Below are 12,329 nucleotides of genomic sequence, written 5' to 3' on the forward strand. Positions count from 1 at the left end.
TTTCTTTCTTTCTTTCTTTCTTTCTTTCTTTCTTTCTTTCTTTCTTTCTTTCTTTCTTTCTTTCTTTCTTTATTTCTTTCTTTCTTTCTTTCTTTCTGCCAATCTCCATTCAGCCAATCTCTGAGTCTAGCAGGAGCACTTTTAGCTATTAGCTTAGCAACAATTATTTAATTATATTAACTCGCTTGAAAGTGAGCAAAGTATAACGAGTGCTAGTTCTGTGTCAATGCTCACCATATATACCCTCAGTCACTATTCCCTATATTAGTACACTTAAAGGACTGAAAATTCGATTACCCAGAACACAGGGAAGGATAGCATTTTGTTTGTGCTTTGCTGGTTGATAAATCATTCAGATGGATTAAAATGTCAATTTCTTTGTTCAGACCCTGTGATAGTTATTTTAGTGAGCTGTTTATAAGTAATGAAACAAAGTATTTTAATTTCTGTCATCTATTGTTCATTTTATAATACATTTTCAGCTCCTATTTTGATTTTCATTGCAGTTATTTTACATCTAATCCTGTAAATTCATGTTAAACACTACTTTGAGACATTGTTCACAGCTAAAGAATGTTGAATACAAATTTGGTGGAGAAAAATGATTATTGTGCTAATATAAGAGCAGTTAAAACAGACCGGTCAATTTTGACCGGGAACACTAAAGTAAGGAGCAGGATGTGAACACGACAGGAGGATTAATAATCTGTTCAAAGAATGGTTAAAGCAAAAGCAGCAATTGCTGCTGTCGAACCCTGCTTTTAAGAAAACTACGATTTCAAAATTATTTTAACCTTCTAAAGTGGTAGTGGGAGTAGCTGTCTAACCCGCCACAGCTGAAATCTACCCGCATTTGGTGGGTGTTAATGTCAAGCCCTGGTTATCACTACAGTAAGCATACTAAAACAACATAGGCAATGTAAAATAAAGTGTTGTCCAAAAATCTGATGCTTTGAAATATCATACATTGAAAATCTAATTTACAAATAGGGCAAGAAAAGTATTGTTATTAAATCATACCATTAGAACACACACACACACACACACTCACACACACACGCGCACACACACACACACACACACACACACACACACACAGCAAGTAATTTGAGTGAGGTAATTTTGGTAATAATAAGAATTGAAATAACTTAATTAGAATTATTCATTTGTTATTATTTTGCTGGTGATTTAATTATTATGTTACTCAAAGTTCAGATGATGTAAGTTTAGTACAGGTGATGTAAATCCTTGAAAGTGCTTGAATTTAAATCTAGTGCTCTCAACATTTGAAAAGTGCTTAGATTTCAAATAGTGCTTGAAAATGTACTTGTGCTGCTTTCATAATCATCGATTCAACTAAAAAGGTGTTAATTGAAGAGTTCAGATGCAAAAACCTTTCTTCTAAAATGAGCATTTTACTCAGGCTCTTGTGGGTAGGTTCAGTAAATTCACTTTTATGATGATGAATAGGGTCTTGTCATCGTCTGTAAGGTAAAAACATTTAACATAAACATAGGAGGTTGAGAAAAATGCTTATTTTTGAGGGAAATTTCAGATGGCATTTAGAGGTTTTGCATCTGAACTCTTCAATTATAACTAAACATTCAAAATTAAACATTTTCCAAAATGATCCTGTTGCAATGAATAAACAAATATAATAAACATTTTTTAAAGTATTTTCTCAAACTTACCTTTACATAAATTGTACAAAAATAGTATGTAAAATGCAACACACAAAAAGGATCCAGGGAAGAAACATGGTATTGTCTAAAGTACTGTAAATTAAATACAATTTGTAGTAGTAGTTGCAGTACAGTAATGTAAACTGTATATGGACTCATTTTTATGTTTGCTTGCATTTTCTTTTCAGTCTCCTGCTCTGGAAACACTGTAGGAATGGGTATGTATTCTCACTGTAACTCATTAATATGCATATTTATACTGTATTTATAAAAACTGCTCTTTTGTGTGTGTGCAGTGATCTATCGAGGCCGAAGAAGTGTTGGCTAAAACCTCCTATTGTGAGTGATTGCACATAAACTATGACTGTATATTTATATTTATCTTCTTCATTAAACACACACAGATGCAGTCTCAGATTTACCAGAGGCATTCAAAACTGGAGTCTTTGTGTCCACCATAAGATAAAGACATGTGGACAAACTTAGCGCTGTACAGCCTGAGACTTGTTCTGCTGGGAATTTAGTTGTGCCTTTAGTCAAAATTCCTTCAAACATCCATATATCCATCCGCCAGTCTATCCTAGTGTTTGTCTCCCTCCATCCTTCTGTCTACTCTTCATCTATGTCTATCTATCTGTGCATATATCTATCCATCTGTCTGCCTGTCAGTCAATTTGTCTATACAGTACGTCTCTCCACTGCTCTATACGTCTATTTTCTGTTCATCCCGCTACCTGTCTACCAGTTTGCCCAACCCTTCTGCCATCTATTTCTGTCCATATGTCTGTTTTTACATCCATTTATCCATCCATCCATCCATCTGTCTATCAATTTGTCCATCCATCCAGCCGTCTGTCTGTCAATTTGTCCATCCATCAGTTTGCAGATCAATCTGCCTATCCTTCTATCTATCTATCATCCTGCAGCCTAGCTGGTCTACCTGTCCATTAATCCATTTGTAAATTTTTCCATCCACCCATCAATATGTCTGTCTTTTCATCTTTTAATTTATCTCTCTATCTGTCTATCTAATTATTTATTCATTCATATGTTGTCTTTCTACTAGGTCCATTATTGCAATAATAGCATATGCAATATCTGTATCACAATTTATTTTTCATGTGCCAAAGCTTTTATTTGTTTATTTTAGTGTGATAATTGCATTCAAAAATTGCCTTTCTTTAGGGAAATGTTATATCGGTAGAAATGCCGTTAATGCAATACTCAACAACATTGTCAAAACGTCTGCATCATATGTCAAATATAGCATTGAGAAATGAAACAGAAGAGATTTGGAGAACGTTGTGGGATCTCATACTTGACATGAATATATGGGTGGTATACATTTCAGTGCATATGATGAAAGTAGAACCGCCCACAGATGTCAGGTTCTCATGTCTGTTTGTCTTCTGTTAAAGGGCACAGATGAAAGAAGATGGAATCTGACCTCAACACATTCACGTTCATCTTGCCACATTTATATACTGTTTGCCAAAAAAGGCATTTACAATTGGTTCATTGACAGTGTAATTGTATCAAAGAAAAGCTGCCATTTTCTAATATTCAAACCATTCAATGAAGCCCAACAGTATTTACAATCCCAATTCCAAAAAAGTTAGGATGTTTGTGTATACAAAAAAAAAGAGAGATTTGCACATTTATTTTGATCAACGTTTAGGTCAAAGACCTTCATAAGGCTCACACACTTGCATACAGCAGTTTAAATTAAAGTAGCCTCAATGTGATCTCAATGTGATTGTCTTGTTCATTTTAAGTCGAGGAGTTTTTAGGATATTGTTTCTGTATTTAAAATTAAATACAGAATTAAATGAATTAAAATTCAGCAGGAATGTCTTGTTTTAATTGTGAGACACTTTAGCTGGCTAAATGATTGACCTTGATTGCTCAAGTGTGACCAATTGGAGCTATTGGTGCATTCATGTCGGGTAAACCATAATTAAAGACTTGAATGCACTTGAACGCCACCACAAAGTCATGATTACAACCTCCAAGTTTCCGAGTTGGGAGAGTGTCAGTGAGAAACTATAATAGATCTAATATAATATATCTATAATAGAGAACTGTATTTACCATTACATATCTTATTCAGTTGAAGTCAGAATTATTAGCCCCCTGTTTATTTTTTCCCTAATTTCTGTTTAACTGAGGAAAGATTTTTTCAGCACATTTCTAAACATAAAAGCTTTAATAACTCATTTCTAATAACTGATTTATTTTATCTTTGCCATGATGACAGTAAATAATATTTGACTAGATATTTTTCAAGACAAAAGGGCTCATAATTCTGACTTCAACTGTATATTCACTGGGCGAAATTTACGAATGCAAAGTCTCTGAAAACATGTGTAAGTGTCAGTGACAAAACACGATGGGAATTCTTTGCTCTACATTTTCTATAGGTAAGGGATTAAGTACGTCCTGGAGGTTGTTATTGCAGAATAAATCAGCAGCCTCACATAAAGTGGAAAGCTGTTATATAAGACTAAAGGACTTTATTCTACAATAACAATGGCCTCGATTTACTTTATGCCAGTTATTACATGGCTACTTGCCACAAAATGTCTATATTTGACACGAAACATTGATCTGAGCCGAAATAGTTTATTAATTCTGTAATTAAAGGCAAAGCTGACAGAAAGGAAAATGGCTGAATGGAGCTGATGGAGAATACACTAACCTATGTATAACCTACTGTATAATTCGTTTCAGCGGTTGTTATAGCGTTAAAACATACCTGCCATGACTGACCAACAAGAATCAAGAATTTCAGACAGCTGTGTAAGCAGAGTCAACAAACCCTGCTGTATTTTTTTATTATTTATCAACAGAAGATACAATGCCATTTTGAACACACCTGGCTTTATTACAACTTCCAGGAGTTCCAAGAGGGCTTGAATGCAACATATCAGCACTTTCCATTTCGAAGGGCTACTCCGTCTGCTCTATTCCCTTTGAAAGGTTTACCCACTGGAGTGAAAGCTTCAAAGGAATTAGGGCCCTTCTGAAAGAAACACACTGTTTTTCACCAAACAACTTCTCTGTGCAATGGATCATGGGGCACTGAAGTGTCCATCAGTTGTGAAATCCTTCATTCCAAAGGACCCTTCAAAGTGGCCAGTTTTGAGCATGACACTTTAATATGACAGTCATGATTGTTTTCACTTCATAGTGCCCTTCTGAGGGTGATATATCCCGTTTGAAACACACCATCTGTTTGAAGTTTTAGAGCCTATGTTGCTGCCTATGCAAATGTGTGAGCTGGATGAAGAGCTTTGACCCAAACGTTGATAGTTTCAATTAGTATGTGTGCGTACTTTGAACTTTTTACAACATGCTCGTAAAACTCAATGAAATTAAGTATATGTGGTTTGTTCATTCACTTTAGGTTTTAATTAGCAAAAGTACAATGAAATGATCCAAAGATTTTACTGACCAAATCAATTCTATTCTGTAAATATAAACAAGATTTTAATTTAGATGGCTGCAACACACTGTAAAAACGTTGTTTAATTGTTTGGGAATTGAGCATCCCAATTGGTAAAGTTTTGCAAGCAGTTTTTCTTTCTCAATCTGACTTAATACCAGACTTCAAAAACGCAGAAGTCAGCGGCCATCATTGTTTGTTTCTCTTCTTCATGATTGCCAATACATTTTCAATAGGATACAGTCAAGCACTTTGTAACTATGAACATATTGCTTTCTCCTAGAGGAACAAAAGTTGCTTTTGTTGAGTTTGTGTTTTTCAGTGTCAGATTTTCCTGAAGTACTGCTGATATTTTATTGAACTCATTTTTTATGCAATGTCACCTCAGGGCTCAAATGTCCAGCACATTCAGGTTTGATACACAGACTTCCTGCCTGACTGTATTCCCTGAATCATTTCACATTATATGTTAGTTCACAAAAAAAGACCTAATATCTTTGCAATTTTACTTTGAGAAATTAAATTTTTTGATTTGTTTAGCTTTTATTGCTAAAAAAAGATAAGCCTTTGTCCAACTTGAAAATGTTTCTTTTATACCAAAACATGAAACCCTCCTGTATCGGCAGTTCACCAGTTTATTGTAGACCTTTTCAAAACTATTTCATGTGGATGTTCTACAGTTGAAGTCAGAATTATTAGCCCTCCTGAATTATTAGTCCCCAGTTAATTTTTTCCCAAATTTCTGTTTAACGGAGAGATTTTTTTCAACACATTTCTAAACATAATAGTTTTAATAACTCATTTCTAATAACTGATTTATTTTATCTTTGCCATGATGACAGTAAATAATATTTCACTAGATGTTTTTCAAGACATTTCTATACAGTTTAAAGTGACATTTAAAAGCTTAACTAGGTTAATTAGGTTAACTAGGCAGGTTAGGGTAATTAGGCAAGTTATTGTATAATGATGGTTTGTTCTGTAGACTATCAAAAAAAAAAAATTGCTTAAAGGGGCTAATAATTTTGTCTTTAAAATGGTGTTTAAAAATTAAAGACTGCTTTTATTCTAGCCAAAATAAAAGACTTTCTTTCTCCAGAAGAAAATTTTTTAATCAGACATACTGTGAAAATTTGCTTTGTTAAACATCATTTGGGAGATATTTAAAAAAGAAAAAAAAATCAAAGGGGGGCTAATAAATCTGACTTCAACTGTTTATTCTTTACACTTTTATTTTACTTCAGTGTCCGTTTTTTGAGAGTGTGTTGCAGCAATCAAAATCTAAACATCTAACAAGGCAACTTATTTGGCCAGTGAAACATTAGAAATCTTGTCTTTATACTTGTGTCAAATTCATAGAAGGTAATAAGAATTAACAAGTCACAAATTCTTGATCAAACATCCAGCGTCAGCTTTATTGGAATTGTGGTTGTATACGCTTAGAAATTCAAAACCTCCCAAATTCTTAATTTTAGGAGATAGTTCACCCAAAAATGAAAATGTCCTCATCGTTAACTCACCCTGAAGTGTTCATAAACTTTAATGTGTTTCTTTCATTTGTTGAACACAAAACAAGATATTTTATATAATGTTGGAAACCAGCAGCCATTGGCATCCATAGTAGAAAAAAACATACTATGGGAGTCAGTGGCTTCTGCTTTCAAACATTCTTTTTTTTGTGTGTGCAGATGACAGAATATTCCATTTTGGGTGAGCTCTTCCTTTAATAAATAAAGAGCAATGATTGGAAGAACAGTGTAAACACTTAGGTAATCCAGTGAAAGCAGTGAGCCTCCAAAGGGCTGGACCAGGGTCATGTGTGCTAATGTATATGTAGGGCGGATCTTTTCTGAAGTGGGTTATTGAGAAATCTGACCCACACGGGTTTCCGTTTCAGTGTCCGCCCCTAGGTCATATGCATCCTTTGGATGATATATATTACAATGAATTTGCATAATATGTATGTCAACGGATGGCCTGAAAACCTCCATACAAACCTTTAAGCATTCTTAATAAACAGCATGAAGCATTACGTGTTGTGGATTTTTTTTAAATCAACTTTTACATTTTTTTTTTTCAGAAATAGCCTAACTTTGTATATACAGTTGAAAACAGAATTATTAGCCCCCCTTGATTTTTTTTTCTTGTTTAAATATTTCCCTAATGATATTTAACAGCAAATTTTCACAGTATGTCTGATAATATTTTTTCTTCTGGAGAAATTCTTATTTGTTTTATTTCAGCTAGAATAAAAGCAGTTTTTAATTTTTTAAACACCATTTTAAGGACAAAATTATTAGCCCCTTTAAGTATTAAATATTTTTTCAACAGTCTACAGAACAAACCATCATTATACAATAACTTGCCTAATTACCCTAACCTGCCTAGTTAACCTAATTAACCTAGTTAAGCCTTTGAATGTCACTTTACGCTGTATAGAAGAGTCTTGAAAAATATCTAGTCAAATATTATTTACTGTCATCATGGCAAAGATAAAATAAATCAGTTATTAAAAATGAATTATTAAAACTATTATGTTTAGAAATGTGTTGAAAAAAAGCTTCTCTCCGTTAAACAGAAATTGGGGAAAAAAATAAACAGGGGGGCCAATAATTCAGGGAGACAAATAATTCAGGGGGGCTAATAATTCTGACTTCAACTTTATGTACACCACCGGTTTAAAGTTTGAGGTCAGTAGGATTTTTAAATGTTTTTAAATAAATTTGATCACACTATAAAATATCTGTTTAAAAGTAGTTTATCATTAAATTTATATTTGTTTTCCAGTGATTTTAAAGATGAATTTTCAGCTCATTACTCCAGTCTTCAGAGTCACATGATCTTTCAGAAATCACTCTAATATTAATTATTATTTTTATATTATTGTTAGTAGTAGTAGTATTAATGGTAATAGTAATAAAAGCAATAATTACTAGAGTAATACTTTCATTTATAACTACATACAATAAGAAAGCAGTTATTTACAATTTTAATAAATATATATGTATTTTTAATTACATTTAAGAAACGCCGCCTTGATGAACAGAATAATTTTCTTAAAAAAGAAACACATAAAAAACTGACCCCAAACTTTTGACTGGTAGTGTATGTGGGTAAAACAGGTATTGGAATGTCATGTTTTTTAATCAGTAAACTTATTTCTAAAGCAGCTGCAGGTGTGAAACTTTTACCAGAAAACAAAACAATTATTCATTCTCCTTCAGCTCTGATTTATCAGAGGTCTACAACAGAATAAACCATCCAGCATATGTTTTACACAGCGCAAGACCTTCCAGCCACAATCCAGTACTGGGAAACACTCAGACACTATGGTCATTTCACCTATATAGTGCATGTCTTTGGACTGTGGGGGAAACCGGAGCACCAGTAGCAAATCCACGCCAACACGGGGAAAACATGCAAACTCCACACAGAAATGCCAACTGGCCCAGCCGGTACTTGAACCAGCGAACTTCTTAAGGCTTCTCCAATAGTCTTCAGAACAAACCATCATTTTACAATAGCTTGCCTAATTACCCTAACCTGCCTAGTTAACCTATTTAACCTAGTTAAGCCTTTAAATGTCACTTTAAGCTGTATAGAAGTGTGTTTAAAAATATCTAGTAAAATATTATTTACTGTCATCATGGCAAAGATAAAAGAAATCAGTTATTAGAAATGAGTTATTAAAACTATTATGTTTAGAAATGTGTTGAAAAAAAATCTGCTCGCCGTTAAACAGAAATTGAGGAAAAAATATACAGGGGGGCTAATAATTCTGACTTCAACTGTACACACCACAACAAACAGAAACTTTCTCTTTCTCCATCATTGTTATGCAAATCAACATGAGAGTGAAATCCAGACGGAAAACTATCATTTAATCTGCTAATTAGCTCAGTGGCATGGCGTCACACACAAAAGAAACAGTGTTATCAACTCCTTTACGAAAAACAACACGCCACAGGACATCATATTGTCTTACATCAGATCACACTGTGTTTAGTAATCTAAGATAGCGACCTGATCCAAGATCCCAAATTATAAACATTAAACTTCAATGACTCAGCTTGGATTGTCTGAGCTATGGCCAGAATATAATGCGGATTTAATTTAGCAACATCCATCCCTGCAATCTTTTTTTTTTTTTAATGACATATACCTGCAATATTCACTTCTGGTATTGTTAACCCACTGAGGTCGACAAATGCATATAAAACCCATAAAATAAGCTTAAAATATTCTGTCGTTTTGATCTTATTGATAAAAAAACACAGATTTTAAAACTATAAAGGGTCTATATATTTATATATATACATACACAGCTGAAATCAGAATTATTAGCCCCCTTGATTTTGTTTTCTTTTTTTAATATTTCCCAAATGATGTTTAACAGATTCAGGACATTTTCACAGTATGTCTGATAATTTTTTTTCTTCTGGATAAAGTCTTATTTGTTTTATTTCAGCTAGAATAAAAGCAGTTTTTAATTTTTTAAACACCATTTTAAGGTCAAAATTATTAGCCCCTTTAAGCTATATATTTTTTGATAGTCTACAGAACAAACCATCATTATACAATAACTTGGCTAATTACCCTAACCTGCCTAGTTAACCTAATTAACCTAGTTAGGCCTTAAAATGTCACTTTAAGCTGTATAGAAGTGTCTTGAAAAATATATAGTCAAATATTATTTACTGTCATCATGGCAAAGATAAAATAAATCAGTTATTAGAGATTATTATATTAGTTATTAAAACTATTATGTTTAGAAATGTGTTGGAAAATCTTCTCTCCGTTAAACAGAAATTGGGGAAAAAAATAAACAGGGGGGGCTAATAATTCTGACTTCAACTGTATATATTAATAATTACAACAATCTCTCTAAAGACTACGTATAGCATTTAGTAGTCTGATATACTATTATGAAATCATCAATGAGAAGAGTGCTATATTGCACTGTAATCTACACTACCTGACAAAAGTCTTCACATATCCACGTTTTAGGAACAACAAATAATAACTTGACTTTTAGTTGATCATTTGATATCAGAAGCAGCTTATATGAAAGGCAAAGCCCTCTAGATTATGCTTATTTGAGCAAAATAAAATATGATCATGCCTTGATATTGAATTATTTAATTAGGACAGTAAGGTCTGACTTTGCTCTTATCATTTACAGTAGAATATAAAGTCATGGTTCAGTGGAAAAAGAATTAATATTGTGTATGACTCCCGTGAGCTTGGATGACTGCATCCTTACATCTCTGCAATGACTCAAATAACTTATTAATAAAGTCATCTGGAATGGCAAAGAAAGAGCTCTTGCAGGAGTTCATCAAGATTATTTGGATTCATCTTCAATGCCTCCTCCTCCATCTTACCCCAGACATGCTCAATAATGTTCATGTCTGGTGACTGGGCTGGCCATTCCTGGAGCACCTTGACCTTCTTTGCTTTCAGGAACTTTGATGTAGAGGCTGAAGTATGAGAAGGAGCGCTATCCTGCTGAAGAATTTGCCCTCTCCTGTGGTTTTTAATGTGATGGGCAGCACAAATGTCTTGATAGCTCAGGCTGTTAATGTTGCCATCCACTCTGCAGATCTCTCACAGGACCCCATTTTGAATGTAACCCCAAACTTGACTGATTCCTGTGGGAATCTTGGATCCATGCGGGTTCCAATAGGTCTTCTGCAGTATTTGTGATGATTGGGATGAAGTTCAACAGATGATTCATCTAGTTTACCAAATGATCAACTAGAGGTCAGGTTATTTTTTGTTGCTATTACAACTGGGATTGATGACAAGACTTTTGTCAGGTACTCTAATAGATGATACACTGTAATGTACTCATATAGTGCAATATAACGTGATGCTGGTTATTTATTTATTTCTGTTTTACTCTCGAACCACAACCTTATACAAAGATCTGCATTCCAATAAACCCCTCTTCAGTGTTCAGTAAACCCCTGATACTTATCGACACACCAAGAGGAAGGCTGGAGAAATTAGAACAACCTCAGAATACAATCCTACTTCAGCAACCTAAACAATTGTGTAATGCAATATAGTTATTGTAATATCGTTACTTATATTACTTATACTGTTTATTCAGAATGTCTTCAGGTTTTTGTTTTTCAACACAATAGAAAGTATCAAGTTAGCTTACTTTTATGCTATGGTATTTAGGTTGCTGTGTTTGTCCTCTGGTTATCAAATGTCTCGCCCTGACCTCTAAAATTAAAAGAAGACCGTGCCTTGTCATTTCTGTGATTTAAGGTTATTTATCATCACAGCATTTTGTCAGTAAGATAGTTAAAATACTGAAAATAGCTTCATGTTTGCTTTGCTAGTTGCCCCAAATATTCTGCTTGTGTCTCTACACTGTAAAAAAATAAAAATAAACATTTAATTAAAATGTTTTAAAACGTTTTAACTTAATATTTTTAGTCAGTTTGATTAATGGAAGTTGAGATGACTAGAAAAGATCATTTGATTCCACTAAAAAAATTAGGGCAGTAAGAATTTTGTTGTGTATTAATGATAACTTTACTTGAAGGGGGTGTTCATAAGGCTGTCAATTAAACTTTATAATCACGACATGACATGTCATGAATATAAATGAGATTTTATGCATACTTATGACAATTCATTAAGTGTCATTCGCTCATATTCAATTCAATTCAATTCACCTTTATTTGTATAGCGCTTATACAATGTAGATTGTGTCAAAGCAGCTTCACATAAAAGGTCACAGTAAATAGGAACAGTGTAGTTCAGTTTGTAGTGTTTAAGTTCAGTTCAGTTGAGCTCAGTTCAGTGTGGTTTAATAATGATGTGGTTTAAGTGATGATATTACAGACCACTACCTCTTACTATATAAGCTGTGTTTACCTGAAATTAGCAGATCCGCTCCGATATATCGCCCTAGTAGAACTATTGTTCCATCCACTAAAGATGAATTTATAAATAACTTACCTGATCTTTCTCTACTTCGAAATGCACCCGCAAACACAAATGACCTTGATGTAGTAACCAGCAGTATGGATGCCATCTTTACTAGCACTCTAAATACTGTGGCACCCATCAAACTAAAAAAGTTTGATATATAAAAGTTTGACATACTCATATGTCATTTTAAATGAGAAGGTGACGTTGTTTGAGATGTCTGTGTAATGACAACTTGACATAAACAAATACAT

The 12,329-nt window shown here is 33.5% G+C and overlaps 1 protein-coding gene across 1 annotated transcript in view; it reads left to right on the forward strand.

Annotated features, from left to right (window-relative positions):
- The window catches only part of fndc7a (fibronectin type III domain containing 7a), a 30,962-nt gene extending 23,803 nt beyond the window's left edge, over nucleotides 1-7,159 (forward strand). The window contains exons 12-14 of the mRNA XM_056480893.1: nucleotides 1,871-1,900; nucleotides 1,979-2,021; nucleotides 3,101-7,159. Of these exons, the coding sequence (XP_056336868.1) occupies nucleotides 1,871-1,900; nucleotides 1,979-2,010 (62 nt within the window). The 3' untranslated portion in view covers nucleotides 2,011-2,021; nucleotides 3,101-7,159. The remainder of the gene's footprint in view (nucleotides 1-1,870; nucleotides 1,901-1,978; nucleotides 2,022-3,100) is intronic.
- Nucleotides 7,160-12,329: the final 5,170 nt, after the last annotated feature.

The sequence above is a fragment of the Danio aesculapii genome, chromosome 2 (assembly GCF_903798145.1).
Source record: "Danio aesculapii chromosome 2, fDanAes4.1, whole genome shotgun sequence".
NCBI lineage: Eukaryota > Metazoa > Chordata > Actinopteri > Cypriniformes > Danionidae > Danio > Danio aesculapii.